This window comes from Rattus rattus, chromosome 2 (assembly GCF_011064425.1).
Source record: "Rattus rattus isolate New Zealand chromosome 2, Rrattus_CSIRO_v1, whole genome shotgun sequence".
In the NCBI taxonomy this organism is placed as follows: Eukaryota; Metazoa; Chordata; class Mammalia; order Rodentia; family Muridae; genus Rattus; species Rattus rattus.
The window spans coordinates 130019265-130039354 of record NC_046155.1 but is presented as its reverse complement, the minus strand read 5'-3'; the positions used below and the strand labels follow the sequence as shown (position 1 = coordinate 130039354).

At 48.5% G+C, this 20090-nt stretch overlaps 1 protein-coding gene across 3 annotated transcripts; it reads right to left on the bottom strand.

Annotated features, from left to right (window-relative positions):
• Positions 1-4854: 4854 nt before the first annotated feature.
• Positions 4855-18588, bottom strand: Nr2f2 (nuclear receptor subfamily 2 group F member 2). 3 transcript variants are annotated; one of them, XM_032893417.1, is made up of 3 exons: positions 18244-18588; positions 9939-10466; positions 4855-7225 (listed from the first exon to the last, which is right to left on the bottom strand). In XM_032893417.1, the coding sequence occupies exons 1-3, from the start codon at positions 18284-18286 to the stop codon at positions 6951-6953; spliced, it is 846 nt and encodes a 281-aa protein (XP_032749308.1). In that variant the 5' UTR covers positions 18287-18588; the 3' UTR covers positions 4855-6950. The 3 variants fall into 3 exon arrangements, with proteins under 3 accessions (XP_032749308.1, XP_032749307.1, XP_032749309.1); XM_032893416.1 differs by lacking the exon at positions 18244-18588 and adding an exon at positions 12066-13362; XM_032893418.1 differs by lacking the exon at positions 18244-18588 and adding an exon at positions 10678-10815 and having other exon boundaries at positions 4857-7225.
• Between the last annotated feature and the right edge of the window lie 1502 nt (positions 18589-20090).

Here is a 20090-nt window from a genome sequence, read left to right as displayed (position 1 = left end):
AGATGGGGAGGGCGGGGGCCATCGAGCCTGGGCGTTATTAACAAGGCTTGCCTGGCGAGGCGAGGCGCAAGGCAAGAGCCACGGGAAGTCTCGGGCTGTGGAGAGAAGCATCCGCTCCACTAGCAGCTCAGGGTTTCCCTTTCCTTGTCCCCATCAATTCCCGCATGGGGGTCTCCTATTCTCTCTGCCAGAGCACAAGGGATGCCCACACTGCCTCCGCCCCTCTCTTCACTTTATATCATGTCTCACCAGCTAAACTAGGAAGACATGGGGGGGGGCTTATCGAACTTCAGAGTCCTAAGACCCTGTTTAGGACACCCTTTGCCTTACATCTCCCAACAAAATAAGTACAGAGCTAGGCCAGACCTTTAGTAGTATAAGCAGATGTTTCTACCACCCAGCAGTGCATCCCCGCTGGCTTAGAGGGCTCTTAGACCTGGCAAGTTGGACGGCAGGATTCCTCCTCTGCCCATCACCAAAACGAACTCCGGATAGTCCCTATAAGCCTGGGACGATCTCTTAACTGAGAACTTGTCCTGGGCTACACCACCACCACCACTCCCACTCTGAATGCTGAGCCTGAAGGAGTGCCCAAGACATTAAAGGGCCTAACGCTTTCCAGAGAGCCCCAAAGGCCTCTCCCTAATGGCACAGTGCTTCTATTCCGAGAGCCTTGCGATGGCTCTCAGCTTGTCCTCACTCCCTGGGGACACAGCCGCCGACCCCATCCAGCATAGCAGCGGACCGAACTCTCGGCCCTTTCTGGCTCCCGGTAAGGAGCACTTCCGCTATCTCAAAGTTGCCATAAGAAAATAAATACAAGTGACATTGTACTGGGCCACAAAGCTCATTAGTTCGTTGTCCAGGCCTAATAAAGGAACAGAAGCGCAAATTATAGAGTTCAGCTTCAACACACGCTCTGTCACCCGAGATCAACGTAGCGCGAGCCTGATTCCAATTGCCCCGAACTTGCTGTGCAGTTCGCCCCCCCACCCCCTCCTCACAAGCAGGAGGTTGGGTGGAAAAATATAGTTCCAAAGGGAGTAATGATCAAGCTTTTCCTCTCGGAAGCCTGCGCCACCTCATTTCCCATCAGTAATCCCAATAAAATTAACGTCGTGGCTGCAATTGAAAAGAGGAGAGCCCGCGACACTCCTGAAATAACACACTCTTCCCAGCAAAAGGTAAAAAGCAAAACGGCCCTTTGTTCAGCTAATTAACGAAGGACCAACTCCGAAAGCACATGTGTTTGCTTAGCTAATCACAATCATGTTTCTTTCAAGAAATGTCATTTTCAGGGGCCAATGGGGTGGGGTGGGGGGTTGAAGAGAGGGACACTACTCCCATAGGCCCTTTTTGCCTTGGGCATCTCTCACCGGGCCTAAGATCCTGAGGTGGAATCCAGCAACCGTCTCTGACACCTTTCTTCTCCTCTGCCCAACCCCAGAAGCCCAGTAGTAAGGGACCTCCCCAGTTAGCCTCAAAGCCAGACCTGCAAGTCACTAGGCCGGGGCGCGCGGGGGGGGGTAGTTTTAATGGCACAGATGCCATATTAAATGAGGCACTTTTACAATTCACATTGAATGGGACGCTAACTTATTACAAGTGTGTTATCAGAAGGACGATAAGATTTATAACTCCAAGAGTCAGCTTTGCGCCTTAATGACAATGGATGCTGGGGAGGAAATCTGTTCTGGATTAGAGGAGTTGGGAGTCCCTTCCCAGTTTTCAAGTCTTTACTACGGACGCATCCAAGAGGGCTCATACCAGTCTGGCCCTTTGTGTGTGTGTGTGTGTGTGTGTGTGTGTGTGTGTGTGTGTGTGTGTGTGTGTCAAAGGATAGATTCTCCCTTTCCTGTTTCATCAGGAAACTGGGGCTGCTTGAAGAGTTAGCACCCCGCTCAGCTTTTTAGCTGGAGCGTGAAAGGGAAAACAAGAGGAGAGAGAAAGGAGACTGAATAGGACTTAGGAGTGAGGGTGGGATGGCAAACAGTCCTGAGCCCTCCCCTTCGGAGCAGGAAAGCCCTTCCCCATCTTTCTTTACCATACAAAAGATAGCTTTCCCCTAAACCAATACAGTCAACAAACTTTAAAAAACCGGGGTCCTATTACAAACCAACGCCCAGCACTAACTGCTTTAAAATTACTGCATAATTAGATTTAGTTGAATTTCACCATTAATTAGGCAGCCGCACTGCGGGGAGCCTTTGAAATCTGAGAAAATGGGAAAAATCATCTGAAGCACTTTTTTTTTTTTTAAACCCAACTTCAATAAATCTTGACGGGGCCTGGGATTCAGAGTAGCTCACTCCCCACCCAGGTGGTTGATGGGGTTCCCTGGGCCCAGGCTAGGTTTGGAACTGGACAGGGAAGATGATTTCCCCCATCGAACCAGGGTGGATGGGTCCAAATTTAGGGTCTCTGAAGAGGCCTGGGAAGACTTTCTGGGAGGCCAATCTGTGCTCCTGCCGTCCTGGCTTGCTCTCAAGAAAGAGATTCTCTCTCTGAAGATGCTCTCTAATCAGGAGGCTCGGTTTAAGAGAACTATCACAGAACTGGACCCTGCGATCACCCTCATGGAAGCGGGTCTAGGCCCTTTTTCGGTTCTACCCACCAGTCACATCTCTAACAAATCTCTATCAAAGCCACCCTTCTCACAACTTTGACGAGTAAGCAGCAAGTTGTACGAACGTCAAGCGAGGTTCGCAGCTCTTTCCCCCCCTCCCTGCCCCCAAGCGGGTCCCAGGCCCGCTTGAAGCCTAGCGCAGCCGCTGCTTTAATGAGCGCGGGGAACTGACCCAGGTCTGTAAATACTGGCTTCTCCCCCTCCCCCTATACCATTCAAACACTTAAGATCGTTTGTGGGTACCGATTTTTATTCTTCGCATTTGATTCTGGAAGGAGAGGGTGCATGAAATCAACTCTCCAGAATATATGGAGGGGGGATGGGGACGTCAAAAAAGAGGGGTTAGGGTCCTGGGTCACCAACATTTTCTCTGCAAACGCTATTGCTTTAATTACACAATAATCGAGGGCTGCTCTCACTTGCCAGCCAGAGTTTAAAAGAGGGATTTCTGCCTGCAGACCGAATGGCCCTTAGTCCTCCCCCTACCCCCTTTTTTTTCTTCCTTTTTGGTAACCAATGTGTTTTCTATTACTCGGCCGTGCGGTGCCTGGCAGCCGGCGCTCGCGGTGCATTGGGAGACGCCATGTTGGCTCAGCTCATAGGACCAAGTCAAAAGCAGGCTTACAGGCAGAGTTTTCACACGCTCAAGCTCCCCCTGACCGCCCCCCGCCCCCACCCCCCGCCCGTCGCCGCTCGGTGCACGTCCCGGGAGAGCAGCTGGGCGCTCTCGGCACCCCGGACTTTCCCGGGCTAGGGCGGAACACTGCAGCGCAGGCGTTGGGGGCGGGGGCGGGGGGCCAGGCACTTTCCCGCAGCCGCTGCCAACTCCCGACCCCGTCCCCGCCGCCCGCCCGCCCGCTGCTACACCAGGCCGTCGCCAGTGACCCAGCCCCGGACATCGCCCGCTAACTTTGAGCCCCAGCCCCTCGCCCCCCCCCTCCCCCGGCCAGGCCAAGCACTACGTGAAAGGCCGAGGTAGGGCAACCGTGAGCCAAGCGAACTGGGTAGAACCCCCCTCCTTCTCCCCCGAAGCTCAATCTTCTCCCAGGTTTGTTTGAAAGTGGCAAGAAGGAGCGATCGCCCCTCTCTCTCTCCTCGGACCATTGTTGCATTTCGCGTCTAACTGGGTTCTCTCACACCACCGAGCGCCAGGAGGAGGGGGAGTGGGGTTGGGAAAAGAAATAAAGCGAGCTCAGATCAGATGGAGGAGGAAAAAAAAACCCAGCAAGGAAAAAGAGACACTTAAAGGGAAAGAGTCGCCATGTTTAGCAGCTTTTTAAAAAGATCTCGTCAATTTCACACAGAACGCACTCGCTGGGTCCCAGCCCTCGTCTTTTGTCTAATTCAGTCGCAGCAAAGATCTTTTGTTCTAACTCAGCGTGAAAAGAAAAACTTTCTTTAAATGCAATAAACTTAAACCGAACTCAAGACTCTAAACAGATCCTCCTCCGGCCACTCTAAACGTATACAAGGGGTTTTATTTTAACCCGTTGAAAAATTTTGAGTCCTGTTTTTTTCTGCCTCGAATACCCCCAAGCTCATCGCTGAAACTTAAGAGTCAGAGATTTTTTTTTTTTCAACGCCTAGAACACATACTTAAAGGCATAATAAAACAGGGACTGTCTTTTGCTTTGAAAATCATAAATTATAATTTAATGCCAATAATAATTTACAACAAATGGCTGTTTACAATAAGCTAACACAAAACAAACAAGGAAAAGGGCCCGTGTTTTGCTTAGTGGAGAAACTTCACACACTCACATGGGTAGCACTTGCAAGAGGGGAAAATAAGCAACCAACAAACCCTCCATCTACAGGTCAGATGCTGTGCTGTAAAACATACTTATATTCGTATTCATATTTATATGTATCTATATATCTACAGAGGGAAGTTGGGGGTCAGACAGAGATATCTGCCTAAATCAGGGGCGTTTTCAGGTCTGCCCTTTATGCACCAGAACTGAGCATCAAACTTTAATGTACTTGGCAGACCGATCTCTTTTCTTTCACCTCTGTCATCAGCCCCCTCCCTCGTTTTAGGATTAAACCACAACAAGGTAAAAGTATTGTCAGGGAGGGCAGCTTGGAAAATCTAAATAAGAACAAATTACAAGTTCCCAGCACTAAGCTTTCTCCAAACCAGGAAAAGAGAATAACTGAACTGAACTGAATAGTTGACTTCCCAAATCAGCACACCCTGTAAAAGTTTTCTTTATTCATTCTCTCTCTCTCTCTCTCTCTCTCTCTCTCTCTCTCTCTCTCTCTCTCTCTCTCTCTCTCTCTCTCTCAAAGAAAAATTGGTTTCTAAGACCTAAGGATCCTAGAGCAGTGCAGATTTTTATACAATCTGAAATGTCCAAATGTTCATGGTTTATGGTTTTTGTTTTTGTTTTTGTACATAACTCCAATGATAAAGATTCCCTTGACCTGTGGCCATGCTCTCACAGACTGAAGAGGGAGGGGGAGGGGAAAGGAAGGGCAACTCAAGTTATCATATATATATATATATATATATATATATATATATATAAAGTAACAGACCCTTCATCGCTAGCAGCTACATTACTGTATTCAAAATTGTCTCAACAGCCACGCTAGATGAGAACCACAGGATATTTTTTTTTTTAAAAATCACACTTACTTAAGGAAAAACTCATTGCAAACAACTGCCCTCTATTTAGAGTTCTGTGATTAGCTTTCTTGAACAGTCCTCTGCATAACTGTCAGAAATGTACAAAAGAGCATTTTTTTTCTGATCATAAAATAGATACTGATCTCAAGATTTCTAATACTTTTCACAATACCTTCCCTAAGCAGGCACTTAAGTGTGACTAATATAAGGGCCCTTTTTTTTTCCTGGAAAATCCATTTTTAATTAAAAGGAGGATTAGGTGAATGGGGGTGGCTTACTATATCAGTGTGGCACTTCCTAAACCATAGATAAACCATTAACTTCAGCTCCCCCCCACACACCCAAATTAAACAGGCAAATACACTAGTCTACCTTTGAACAAACTGATTGAAGGAGTAAACAAATGGGGCCCCCGCTGGCCCAGTGAGAACTCACAGGGGCTCAGCTCGATGCAAAGACAGTGAGTGGGGACAGCCAAGCAGGTTTCAGATATCAAATAATATTTTAATTTCTGAATACTTTCAATTTTCCTTGGAATATAACACACAAAGACTCGACCAAACAGTTCAGTTATTATAACTTTTACAGTATACAGAAATGTTGCACTTAAAAAAAAAACCTTCAGTTTTTTTAAAAACACAAACTGTAAACTCTAAGATACTGAATCAATCACGTTACCTATAAGTGCCAACAGTGTTATTTTGTCATGCTGATTTCAATGGTATTTTTTAAAAAGGGGGAAATATCAACAATTATAATACAAAGGGCTTGCAAATATACAAACAGATATAGGATTCATAACAATTCAAGAACTAAGGGGGGGGACCCAATTCAAATTACAAAAGTTCACTTTTTATTCAAAACCTCAGCTTGTGTCTTGGACACGTTCCTTGGCTGCCAATAAATGCCACAGTTCCTTCTCTTTCTTAAAATATTTTTTTAAAAAGCTAGGTTTGTCATGGTATGGGGTGGGGGTGGGGAAGCTAAGTGTTGATGTGATCCCTCCAGCTTGCTAATTAGAGTGCTCAACTTCTCCTAAAAAAAAAATTTGGCCACCACTTGTAAGTGCATTTCCACCATCTCTGAGTTGCCTTTTAAAGTTTTAGGTCTTCCTATGCTATTTTCATGGACTCAGTTTTAATTCTTGCAGAACATATATTTTAATGATACACAGTTTTTAAGAAGCCAAGATTATATCAAAACTTATTATAGAACCACAGAATAAACTGGTTTGGAACCAGAAAAGTTTAAAAAAAAAAAAAACAGCTAGAGGTACATAGACACAGGACAATTAATAATTTGGAAAAAAAATGACTTACTTTGTCCATTCTGCTAATTTTCTCCCAATCTCTTAAATGCACTTTTAGCAATATTTTTCAAAAATTTACCAAAAAGAAAAAAAAAAGACTAATTTTCTTTTTATACAAAAATGATAAGTAGCAAGTTGTTCTGCCCAACACAGGAATTGTTTTCTTTTTTTTAATGCATTCTGTAAAAGTTCATTTGGCAGTCTCTTTCTCTTTCTCTCTCTCTCTGTCCTTTTTTTGAAATCAAAGTCCATTAAGTTCTTCCCCTCTCTTCTTTTAGCAAACTTGTAACATCCTTTCTTAACAGAAGGAAATTAAGCAAACAAAAACCAGTCTTTTGCCTTTTCTTTCTCTGTTTCACTCCCCCTTATTTTGATTTATTTATTTATTGAATTGCCATGTATGGCCAGTTAAAACTGCTGCCGGACAGTAACATATCCCGGATGAGGGTTTCGATGGGGGTTTTACCTACCAAACGGACGAAAAACAATTGCTCTATGACTGAGGAGGAGACCGTGCGGAGGGAAGGGAGACGAAGCAAAAGCTTTCCGAACCGTGTTGGCTGGTTGGGGTACTGGCTTCTAACGTACTCTTCCAAAGCACACTGGGACTTTTCCTGCAAACTTTCCACGTGGGCTACATCAGACAGACCACAGGCATCTGGAAGAAAGTTTAAAAAAAAAAGTGGGAAAAGGGGGGAGGGAGAGAATTCATCAGATTAAGAGGTTTGAAATGGGTCACCTGAGGTGTGCCTACAGTGCTCTGTCAAACTGCCCCATCCAGAGTTGGAGGAAATGCTTGTACACTGAGAACTTCAAGGAGGAGGAGGGAGGTGACAAAGCTTGAGATGGTCCTGGAGTGTTTACTTTAAAATAAAACACGCTTGGGTGGTGGCAGTGTTTCATTGCCCCAGTCCTCAGGCTGGGTCATTGGGGGGCCCAGGAAAGAGTTCACTGGTGCAAAGTACCCAGACAGACAGACAGAACCCAACTATTAATACTTCTTTCCCCATCCTCTGAATTTGGCTTATTATTTAGTGTGCATAGGTGTGTGTGTGTGTGTGTGTGTGTGTGACAACCTGGCCCAGCTTTCAGTAATGGCGTCCAAGACCCTGCCTCAGATTCTCCCCAAAGAGGGCGACTCATTTTTCTCCAGTCTTTGAAACTGATTTAAGTGGCCCTTTAAAACTGATCTTGTCAGTTTAGCCTATTGAAGGGCAGCCATGCAAACTGTGATCTCTCTGTTCATTTGAGCTGTTTCTTTCCCCTCCTTTTCTTCTCTCTCCCTTTTCTCCCACCCCCCTTTATATATTTTTTTAAAGCTCAGGTCTCTCCAAGAAGCATCCCCCCTCCCTGTTATCTTCAGGAAAACACTTTTTCCCCCCTGATACGTGAAATTACAATAAGTGCCTTTGAAATGAGAGGCTTCTAGGTGAAGGCAGTTCAGGTTGTGACCTGACCTTTCAGGGCTCCCCAGACAAGACTGGGGTTAAGACATGCACATTGTGAATCATTAGAACAGATATTCAAAAACAGTCACCAGCACCAGAACACACATGTAACCTCCTCCACTGTGTCCAGGACTTCATGTGTCTACAGAATGCCTAGGTGTCTGTGGTCAGGAATGAAAGATCTGTTTGTCTAGAGCTCCTTCCCTCCTGCTTGGAACTGTGTGTCTCCCTCTGAATCAGATAACAGGGACCTTTATCTCTTTGTGAGGCCATCTGCATTCTCCACACAGGCCTCCACATCTTGCAAACAGTAATAAATTAAACTGTTTCGTCAGTGCCAGGCAATTCTTCCCTTGAAAGACCAAGGGGAAAGGGGAAGAATTAACAATGATATCAAGAAATTAGCAACCACCTCCATCATCTGAGAACATGGAGAAGGTGGCTAAGGGACAGGACTAGCCTGCCACTACATTTGTGTCAAGCAGACAGTCTCTGGATAGGACAGGCTTATGAGAAGAATAAGCCAGACTCAACTCTCTGCATATACCTCTGGCCTGGCCAGAGTGGTGCCCTCTGATTGATTATCTGAGGACTTTGGATGGCAGGGTTTGGGGTGACCTGGTGTGTGTGTGTGTGTGTGTGTGTGTGTGTGTGTGTGTGTGTGTGTGTGTCTGTAGGACATTCAGCTAAGGATTTGGTTACAGAGTTCTTTAAACAATAAAGAAGAGACCGTGGTCCTCCTATCAGTTGGTCCCATAAATTCACGGTCTTTTCTAGTTTTCTGATTTTAAGGTTAAAGATCTGGAGTGAGTAACTAGGTTTCAGGCCTTTGACAATGTCCAAATGTTTGTAGCCAGGGATCCCTTTTGATTCTCGTCCATGACAAAGAAATCAGCTGGAACTTAGTACAAGAATGTGAAGGGTGGGGAGACATTCCCACCCACCTGGGCTATGGCTGAACTGAGACTGGAGGCAGCCAAAAGGCTCAGGTGTGGCCCGAAATGGAAAGCCAGACACTTTTCAGACATCATTTGGCCTCAAGAGTTAATGGATATCGGATCTGTTACTCACACAGGTTAAACTGCATGCAAACTCATTAGATTTCCTAATGCACTCAATGATGGTTTTACATCTCCAGCAACATATTCAGATCCAGCCCAGGTTGGCACACACTTTGGGTTGCTTCAAAATTGCCTGAAGTATTTGCCTGAGCAGGGAAAGCAAGAGGCCAGCCTTCAGCCCCCTGCACACTCTGGGATTATCATAGTCCTTTAGCCCCTCCTGTCCCATTCTGACAGCACCCCCCCCCCGTTTCTCCTGACGGTCTGCATTATTTTTAATGAGAATGTGATTTTGAAAATGACTGCTCTCAGGTTGCAGTTGCCTGGAGCCCCCAGCTCCTACTGAGTTCACAGGCAAACTTTCTCCTTGCAGGGACAAAGTTTCTCCTACAGAGATCATGCCAGGGCAGCAATGTGCCCAGGGCCATCTTTTCGAGGTCCCATTCAGGGTGAAGAAGAAGAAGAAAAAAAGAAGCCCAGAGCATGAGGAGATTGCCTGGGGGCCAACCAGGCCCAGAAGGCCTGGGCTTAGGGAGGAAGCAACAGAATACAGTCTAGGTTGGCTACTGCATGAGAGGAAGGGGCCTGAGGAGTCCTAAGGCCTCGTATGTGTGTGTGTGTGTGTGTGTGTGTATGTATGTATGTATGTATGTATGTATGTATGTATGTATGTCTCCATACATAAGGACGTATGGAGCATCCTTCTGCATCCCAGGACAAGCCAACAGTTATATCATGTCCTCACCTCAAAATGCACTCTACACTTTGGTCTTTTAAGGGGGAAGTTGGGCTGGCCATTTTTCCAAGGCCTTAACTCTGCCCTGTCAGTTCTTGGGTACCTGAGAACAGGTCTCCTTCCTACCTGAGGTGAACAGGACTATGGCCTTGAGGCAGCTGTACTCGGCGGAGTCGACGTGCAGTGCCTTGAGCTTCTCCACTTGCTCTTGGAAGATCCGTATGTGGTCCATAAAGGCGACCACCCGGTCGGCTGACATGGGTGAAGCGTGCAGGCCAGCAGCGGCAAGGAGCGGGGCAACATGGAGGGGCATGGAGCACTGTGCTGCATTCAACACGAACAGCTCGCTCCAGGTGAGGCGAAGGAGGGCCACCTGGTCCGTGATCTGCAGGTCAGGGAAGAAGGGGATGTTCCGGGCCCACTCAACGGCGCTGAAGAGCATCCGTGCGGCCAGTTCGCAAATGTTCTCGATGCCCATGATGTTGTTAGGCTGCATGCACTGACTGCCGAAGCGCGACGTGGGGTAGGGCTCCGCGCGCAGCAGCAGGGAAATATATCCGGACAGGTACGAGTGGCAGTTGAGGGGGTCCCCGTTGGTCAGCGCAAACTGCCCGTGAGTAGGCTGGGTGGGCGGCATCCTGCCCCTCTGTACAGCTGCAGGAGGAAAGGAGACACTCCACAGTTAATGATCAGCCTTAGTCCCGCATCCTTCTACAAGACACCAACCTGTCCCAGGCCCTAGAACAGCCAAGAAACAGGCAGGCCAGCTACAGAAAGACCAAGACTCTGTTGGCCGGTTGGCCCGCAACCACTCCTCACAAATCACTTCCCCGGCCAGCTCTGATCGCCAGAGATCAACACTTGCCTGTGAGGCCCATCTACGGTTGGTCCGCCAAGGGCCCAGAATTGGTCACTTTGAATGGGGGTCCCTGGAGCTGTAAGCAGTATGTAGTATATTCTGAGGGCACCTTTCATTTCATTTCATTTCTTCCTTCCTTTCTTTTTTTTTTTAAACTGCTAAACAGCTTCTATTTCTTATTGATTGGAAAAGGAACGAGATGAGAGTGTAGGGGGAGGGTGAGACGCTTTTGCACAAGACGTTAAGGTTTACCCCAGATGGCCTGTGGCCACCTCCGAACGACTGTCCCCAAACCTTGTAACCTCAATCCCAGCCCCGGAGGGAAACCCCGGCGAGAGACAGATCCTAGGTCTGGCGTCTTTGCCGGATCCGTGAGCTCAGCTCGGAGGAGTAGAGACAAGGGAGAAGAGGGCGGAGAGAGAGGCCGTCAGAGAGGAGAGGAAGCCGGAGAGAGGCTGGGAGCAGGAGTGGGACGCTGGCGGAGCCCAGACAAGGCCCATGACGACCGGAGAAAGCCAGCGAGGCTCAGTCACCCGCTGTTATCTGACTCAGGACCCGGAGAGTCGCTCTCGCAGAAACACAAAGAAATCCCGGCATTGGCTCGCTCCAACCCGCAGCCCGCGCCCGGCGCGGAGCGCGCCATTGGTAGAGCACTGTTCCCGGCTCTGGGATAATTTTATATCACAAAGACCCAACTGGCGCAGAGGGAAAGCAGCGGCCCAAGGCCCCTTGCCCACACTTTCCTACTCCCTACAGTGCTCTCAACGTTTCAAAAGTGAAAGGAAAAAAAGAAAACAAGAGGTATTTTTTTAAGCAGAATGTTAATCCATAGAGGGGTCACATGAGCTCTGCCCAGGCGGCAGCGTTAATACGGCGAAGTGCATAAAATTGCCATTTGTAATTTGAACCTCCTGTACAAAAGTACAATCTCAGGTTGGTTTTTTTTTTTTTTTTTTTTGAGAAGGTGGGGGTTGGGGAGAGTGGTAAGGAGGAGGGACATATGTTGAACATGCAGGAAAAACAAGGAAAGGGAGAAAGAGAAGAGAGTGAGAGGGGACTTTAAAACAACAACAAACAACAACCCCATTCCTTGCAGAAAGGTGAACTCAATGAACTCTCAATCAATGCAAAGGAAGGGAAAGCAGCCCGAAGAGAGAGGGAGAGGGGAGAGAGGGGAAAGAGTGGAGAAGGAAAGTCTGCTAAAGCATGCGGTCTGTAGTGGGGGGGTGGGGCTGATCTGGGTTGCAGTGCAGACCCCGCTCCTAGTACCAAATCCCCTCCGACTGCAACACGGAGAGCTCGGGGCTTCTGTGTCCTTACCCAGAGCAGGCTAGCCAAACGCACCCAGGGCCCCGGGACCACGGGCGAAGGGGGAAGAAATGAGAGGCCGATACCTTCCCGTCTCATGCCCACTTTGAGGCACTTTTTGAGGCGGCAGTACTGGCACTGGTTGCGGTGGTGCTGGTCGATGGGACAGTTCCGGTTGGCGCGGCACGTGTAGCTCAGGTTCCTCCGCACGCTGCGCTTGAAGAAGCTCTTGCAGCCCTCGCACGTGAACTGGCCGTAGTGCTTGCCGCTCGACTTGTCCCCGCACACCACGCACTCGATGTGCTGCTGCTGCTGCTGTTTGTCGCTGCCTGGGCCGCCAGGGCCGCCCTGGCTGCCAGCCGCTGTCTGGGCCGGCGTGCTGGCCGGGCCCCCTTGGCCCGGCGTCTGTGGCGTGTGCGGGGCGCCAGGCGGCGGGCCCGGCACGGGCGGCGCCTGCGAGGCCTGGCTGCCCTGAGAGCCGGGCACCTCGTCCTGGGGGTCGCGCCACGTGCTGACTACCATTGCCATATCTATGGGGGCCGCGTCCGGACTTCTGCTCCCCTGGCTGCGGGCGGCGGCGGGGTGGCGGAGGCTCCCGGGTCTCAGGCTCCGGCGCGCCGCCTTTTTGTGTGCGAGGGTGCGAGAGGGCGCGGGAGGGCGCCCCGGGTGGCTCAGGGCTAGTTGATTGAGGTTAGTTAGTTTTCCTTTTTTGTTTTTGTTTTTGCTTTTGCAAAGTTTTGTCGATTGCTTGTCTGGCCCGGTGTGTTTTGTTTGTTTCCCTCGGCTCAGCTTTGTTGGTTTCGGGGGGCTTTCCGTCAAGAGGGGAGGGCAAGGGGACAGGGGAAAGCGAGTGGGAGCAGAACGTGGAGAGAGGGAGGGGAGGGAGAGCTGCAAGTCGATTGTCTGGCTTCAAGACAGAAGTAGGAGGCAAAAAAAAAAAATCTCTCTAAAGATCTCGCTCGCTCTCACTCTCCCTCCCTCTCTCCCTCTCGTTCACTCTCTCGCTCTCAGATCTAGTGTGCAGCGGAGGAGTTGGAGGAGGAGAAGGAGGAGGAGGAGGAAGAGGAGGAGAAGGAGGAAGAGGAGAAGGAAAGGCGACTGTCCGGGGGCCAAGTCCAGGGCAGCCCACAGTCAGCCATTCAGGAAAGCCATCGAAATCAGGAGGACTGGGAGAGCGAAGGCGCCGGGCGCGGGCGCGCCCTGGGAGCCAGGCAGGCCGGGGCGGAGGCCGGCGGCCCGCGGAGTGGCCGGAGCTCTGCCCGGGTCCGGGGGAATCAGCATGAAAGTGGTCCGCGTCCGGCGCTGCGCGGCGTCGTCCTGGCGCTGGGCCGCCGCCGCCTCTTGCCCCGGGCGCCTGGCGCGCGCCGCGCTCGCTCCGGACGCCGCCGCCGCCGCCGCTCTCGGAGGCCGCTCGCTGCTCCCCGCGGGCCGCCGGGCCGCCGCCGCCGCCGCCGCCGAAACCTCCGGGTCGGGCCCGGAGCCGCCGCGTCTAGCGCCGCCGCCGCCGGTGGAGTCGCTGCTGCTGCCGCTGCTGCCGCCGCCGGTGGAGCCGCTGCTGCTGCTGCTGCTGCTGCTGCCGCCGCCGCCTCACACACATAGGGAAAGAGTCAACTCGCCGGCGGCGGGGGAGAGATGATAAGAGAGAAAGGAGGGCAGATCAGCACCTAGAAGCGCATCCTTCGTGCGCAGAGGGGGGAGAAACGGAGAGAAAGAATGAAAGAGGGAAGAGCAGCGCGGCACCCGGAGAAAGGAGGCAACTCCGGCAGAGGAGGAGGAGGAGAAGAAAACACACACGCGCGCACGCACGCACACACCGCGGAGAGAAAAGAGCAGAATCAAAGTGATCAAATATGCTAAAAAGGGGGGCGCGGGAGGGAATGCGATTTATAGGCGCCGGGGCTGGCAGAAGTGGCTTCTCCGCGATCAGCTCACTGAGCTCTCTATATAGTGAACTTTGACACGACTGCTGCAACTTAGCGCACGTTGCCATGGCGACGGCGCGCCTTATAAGGCAGCCGCCGGGGTTGGCCTGGCCCGGCGCGCGCGCGCCGCCCCCTCGTCGTCATTGGCCGGAGCGCAGCGGCCCCGCCATGGCGGCAGAGGGAGCAGCCCGGTCCTAGCGCGAGCGGCGTCGCGACAGCCGCGCGGGGCGCGCGGGGACGGAGGGGGGCGGGGACGGGTGGCCGCGCTGCCCGGGCCACAGAGAGGGGGATGGGCCCGGGCGGGCCCCGGAACGCGGACCCCAGTCGCTCCGCACCCGGCACCCGAGGTTTCCGCCCGGGCGGCAAGACTAGCGCGCGGCGCACACAGTACGCCTCTTAAAGGCTCCGCGAGGGGTTGAGGATGGAGCCAAAGACTTAGTCTCTCGCAACTTGGCGATGCCTCTAAATGCGCAGCTCGCGGTCCACCCGGGACTCCCGGCGCATTATGTAGAGCCCACGATGCAAAAGACTGAATAATGCGCTTCCCTTCTTTGTAGAGGGGTACGCAGTGGAGGTGGCAAGGTGCCGGGATCTGGGCTTGCAAACGAAAGATTTGGCTAGATCGAGTGGTGGCAAATCCTTTGCTTAATGAACTCTCATCACTTGCTCGGTTTGGTAGCTCCTTTTTGTTTGTTTGTTTGTTTATAGGAAAAGAAACCGTTCCATATCTGCCTTTTTCTTTAGAGGGTTAATATTTTATAGATTTGTGGCCTGACATTTTAATTGCTCAAATGAAGCATCTCGGATGCTGAGAAACACCAGTAGACTTCACCTCATTGTTATGACGCAATTAAAATAAATTCCTCTCAACTTTATCCTCTCTTATTGGTTTTAGCTAACTGGCCAGCCAGTGACCTGTCACACACTCGGTCATGAAAAGAGGGAGAAAGACCTTTCTGTCCGCTGATGGACAGGCGGAGGCAGCCGCTCAGCCTCGCCTGTGCACACCCTCTGTACACACATGTAAACGCACATGTATCAGATGCACATTAGTCAATGTACACAGACAAAGACGTCCGAGACGACGCTTCTAGGTCATAGAACAGTTGAATATGGACTTCATTGTAAATTCTCTTTAAATACCCATATAGTCATTAAAACACACTCAGAGAGCCTGCTCCAAATTGGAAATAATACCAGCATAACTCACAAGAGCCACAAACACGCCATAGTCTACCTCAAGAGAGCCATTGCAGAAAAAAACACCCCCAACTGCCCATGTCATTCTTCTCAAGACGCTCAAACCATTAATATTGCTGTGTCTTTGACTTTGTGCCTTAGTTTTAACCATAAAGTATACAGAATCAACCTCCAGGACACATTCTATTCCACTGACTAAACTTGCTGTTTGATTAGGACCAGTTAGTTGATTGTGAGAATTCCATATTTGTATGAGAAATTTGTTTTTAATAGGGAATACTTTGAACCAAGTCAAAACTAAATTATAAGTCAAACAGGCTTACCTGTTTCAATTATGTTTTTATATATGTATCTATAAAAGACGCTGAGCTACAGGAGGGAAAGGAGGACACTACAAAGAGCAAATCAACAACTTTAGAAAGCATCCTTGGTAACAGAAATTTTTGCAGTACGTTACTTTAGTAAAATGAACTGAACGTGTAATTGACATGAGAAAGCTACGCGTTGGGGCAGTTCCTTTTATACATACAGGCAGAGTTCGAGACAAGGAGAACATGAAGACATGGGCAGGCAGAGGCTGACTTTTCGGCAAAGAAAAAAATCATCCTTTTGAAGCTCCAACCTGAAATCTTCCTAAGCCTTTTCCTTCTCTACTGAAATCACATATCGCACTAAGGTGGCAGGTGCTGTGACTATTTGAATGTTTTAGGAAATAACAATGTACAGCAGGTACTAGCCTATCATAGACCTGGTGTGTGATAAAGGTGACCAGAGTGAAGCCAGGCTGAGCATTTCTGGCTGATTAGAGACACCATATAACTTTCTCCTACAAAGGACAAGAAAGATAGAAAATAAATCATTTTGGATAAGTCTGTTTTTTTTTTTTAAACTTCTCTGATTTAAGGAATTATTTGATGCTACAAATGTCAGATGAGAGGCAAGCTCAGCATATAGTGAGACTGAGGTTGACACAGGAAATCTAATAGGTATCCCCATCTCAACTTAATATATGAGCATAATTGATTATGGAGAAATGTTAATGTTGCCTCTCCAGTGCAGCCATTTCTATGGCAAGATTACTTTTTACACACAACACACACACACACACACACACACACACACACACACACACAAACACGAAGAGATAATTTTTGGGGAGAAGTTTCATGTGTGTATGTTCTTCATTTTTCTAGCTAAAGAGATTACAGCCTTCAAATATCATATATATACATACATATATATATATACATATATATATATATATATGTGAATTGTAGAATTACAGCCAGCTAGGCACATAGTCACATAACTACCACGAAGTCAGAGGTGCTTCACTTGGTATTTTAGGACTCATTTAGCTATAGAAATGCTGTTTAGAAAGGGAAGAAAAAAATCACCATATGAATTGTAGTTAATTTTACTGAGAGGTTGAAGAGACAGGACAGCCGAATTGGGGGTGGGGAGGAGCAAAAATATTTTTAAATGCCCTTCTTAAAGATGCTCAGCTGTCTTCGCTCTAAGATTTAAAAGTCCTAAGGCTAACAGATACACATCTATGTATTATTATTTTTAAAAACTCAGTCAAGCCCTTTATAGCAAATGTAAATTTATTTTAATGAGAATGGTGGCAGTCTTTATTTGACTGGTCAAAGTTAGGGAAAAACATTTGTCTTAATTTGAAAAAAAAGTCCTCAACTCCCAGGAATATGGTTTCCTTGCAGAAAGTGGTTGGCTGGTCTGTAATTCTTTACAGATTAAATCACAATATGAATACAGACCCCAGCAATGCCGAGTTTAACTCTGAGCTCAGTAGAATCCAGGATCCATTGAATTTCTCCTTTCCCTCAATCTAGTCGTGTGTGTTTTTCTCTTCCACCACACTGGAGCTCCGTGAATAGGGAAGGGGCTTCCATTGTGTCCCTCTGAACTTCCAAGTCAATGCAATTTTTAACCACTGGCTTGTGGTACTTTGAAAATCACCAGGGGCTGTCAGAGTTGGGTCCTCTGAAAAATTTACAGTGCTAAATCAGAGCATATGCTGGGAGGGAAAAAATTGCTTAAGATTGGAGTAAGTACAGTATCTGTCTGCCCCCTAGTGTAAGAGTCCTCGCTGCCTAAAATCCAACTTTAAAAGAAAAGGAGCCCTTAAAGGGAAACGACTTGGGGCTCATGTAGGCATAGGAGAATGAAACTTCTGTACATTTTAATCTGAATAATTCCTCGGGATTGAAAATTATTTGGCTGTGGCTTGGTTGGACCGCGCTGAGATCTCGCTGCCTCTACGTTTCCGGAGTCTCTAGTGAAGAGGTGATTTTTTTTTTTTGAACTGGGTTTATGTGCGTCCCCTCACCCCTCCTCTCTTTTCTTTCTGCCTCTGTCGTCTCTCTCGCTGGCTTTTTTTTTTTTTTAATGAAGAACCGTTCCATGAACATTTTGCACAGAGCACAGAATTGCTTCTAAAGTCAGTCCGGCGCGGTTGCAATAGACAGCAAAAAGGTAAACGTTTGCCTGAAATCCGCACGCCAGCTCCACCACCCCGCCCGATGGTGAGTACCCTTCTCCTTGCGATTCTCCTAGCTTAACAGAGCGCTCTCCTTCCGGAACCGCGGCCGAGGGCGCCAGGCAAGGCTTTGGTCCCTGCCCGCCTGCCTGCTTGCCTGCCTGTCAGCAGCACAAGGTTGCAAAATGAAGCGCAGAGGCAAATCGAACAGGAAATTCTGATACCCAAAGCCAGCCTAGCAGCCCCTTCGCTAGCAAACCCAGTCAATCTGCTGCTTGGAAAACCAGGCATATAGGATTGGTTTTAAGTCAGTTCTATGGAAGGAAATGAGTTGAGAAGACAGGACGAGGAGATGGGAGGCAACCGCAGTCTTTATGCTTCGGTTTAATCATATTTTGGCAGCTTTGCAATTGTATCCCCCCCCTTCCACCTCTGCTACCGCACACATGTAATAAAATATGGCAACGCACTGAAATGACTGCCCCCAACCCCCCCAGACCCCTTCAACCACAGTCCGAGGCATTGCATACACGTTAGCAAAGCGATTTTCTGAAAAGCCCCAAGTCATCCCCAACCCCACACAGCACAAGGAGAAAAGTGAGAAAGAAGAGAAAGAGAAAAAAATACAGTAAGCAAACATACCAAAACCATATTTGCCTTGTTCAAGGTCCCAAACCGCTTGCATCTTCCTTCTAAACTGGAATAACTCTCCTTTAGTTTGGCGGGTGAAATAAACGCTTTGTTGGCCCCCTGAAAAGATGTGTCTTTGATAATTAAAGAGACTCTCCTCCTCGGTGTTTATCTAAGCGATTGTGCAAACTGATAAAAAAGTAGGCATTAGTCTGCAGGGAAAAAGAAAGGTGAAAGGAGAGATCCTCCACCTCAAGGAAGTGCTTCCCTGTGTACCAGGCGCTCTCAACCGTTGGAAAAGCCTGCACACTAACTTTAGAGAGAGAGACGGCTTCAGGGAGCTTTGTACATAGCTGCTGAGGAATGCAAGCCTCGCCTTTAAGAAAAAAAACCCCAAACCGTAGGTAGGAGATGTCTGGAGTGATCCTTGTCTCTCATCTGATGCCTTAGAAGGAAGAGTGCGTTGTTACACCTTGTTTGGGGCTGGAAAGAGGAGACTTTAAAAACACCCTTCCAATTGAAAAAAAAAAAAAAACCCTCCCAACTTAATGAGTTTAGTCGGAGGCTGGAGCAACCTTGCTCAGCCTTAGCAGAAAACCGAAAACAACTATAGACAATATTGTAAAGCAGGACAACCGGAGACACAGCCAAATTCCACTGTTTGGGGTCGAGAGGGATGGAGGCTAATCCTAAAGCAAGTTGGGAAGAAAAAAAAAAAACAAAAAAACACAGAGGTGGGAGAGGAGGAGGGGAAGCTGCAGCCTGAGACTGGCAGACAGGGTCCTCTCACCCTGGATCAAAGATAGAACTTGAAACAGGAGGCCAACATTTTTTCCTAGGAATCAGTTGGAATCCTCATCTTCTACTTTTAACTTAAGCCCCCCCCCCAATGATTTTTTCTCCCTCTCCCCTGTGGATTAGTGCCTCCCTCCCCTTTCTACTATCCATTCTAGAACTTTCCTGAAGAGGAAATCTATTTCTTGGGGGGGAGGGGTTCCCCATTTCATGCCTTCAAATAATGAATACTTAATTCATTCCCTCCCTTTATCAATCCCCCCCCCAAATGGATAAAAGAAACAGAATACAATAACTGGCAAAAATTGAGAAGAGACTGAGCTGTCTCCTGCAGTTTAGTACAGTTTTAACTGATGAATTTTTGTTGTTTTGTTTTGTTTTGTTTTGTTTTAAGAGGAGAATAATGGGGAAACATGGATCTTTTATTTTAGGAAGCCGTGATGGTAAGATGTATGTCAGACTTGACAAATGGAACGAACGCTCTTCACTGCTTCTTGTCCTTGTCTTAAACAGGAATTAAGTTAAACACAGTGCTGAATGTTAATTACATGTTTACTGGCTAATGAAAATTACAAATGATTTTGCCACCTCAAACAATGATGAAACTCTGAAGACACTGTAATTATATACTTTGAGGGAAATAACTCAGAATATTGATCATAAGAAGTGTAAATCTTTTTTTAACTATTCATTAATACCATAAATATGGGCTACAGAAGTTTTTCCTTGCGGCTTGTCTCATCAGTTACAATGAGTGGATGGCTGGTGGGACTCCTCCCGAGAGGAGGTGAACTCTGTCTCTTAGAAGGAGGCCACGTGTGTGATTCAGTAATGCCCCCTCCCTTCTGCCCCGCCCCCTTCATCCCAGTTGAAGGTCGAGGGATCTCCAACAGGGAGGCCGGGCTCTGGGCAGGTGAAGGTGATCTCAGTCTGGGCCTCTCTCCTCCCCTTTCTCTGGCCCTCTCCTCTCCTCTCCCGCCTCCTTTTCTTTTCGTGCCAGGTCTGATCGATGACCACCTTCCCCAGCCTGGGCGCCTGGGATAACCTAATGAAAGACCAATTAG

Bases quoted from the DNA above. Each gene is read 5' to 3' on its own strand.
- Nr2f2 (XM_032893416.1), bottom strand. From the start codon at position 12,507: ATGGCAATGGTAGTCAGCACGTGGCGCGACCCCCAGGACGAGGTGCCC. The intron at 10,467-12,065 runs GTATCGGCCTCT...TTCCTCCTGCAG, and splicing joins AGTGGGCATGAGACGGGAAG to CTGTACAGAGGGGCAGGATG. The intron at 7,226-9,938 runs GTAGGAAGGAGA...ACTTTCTTCCAG, and splicing joins CATAGTCCTGTTCACCTCAG to ATGCCTGTGGTCTGTCTGAT.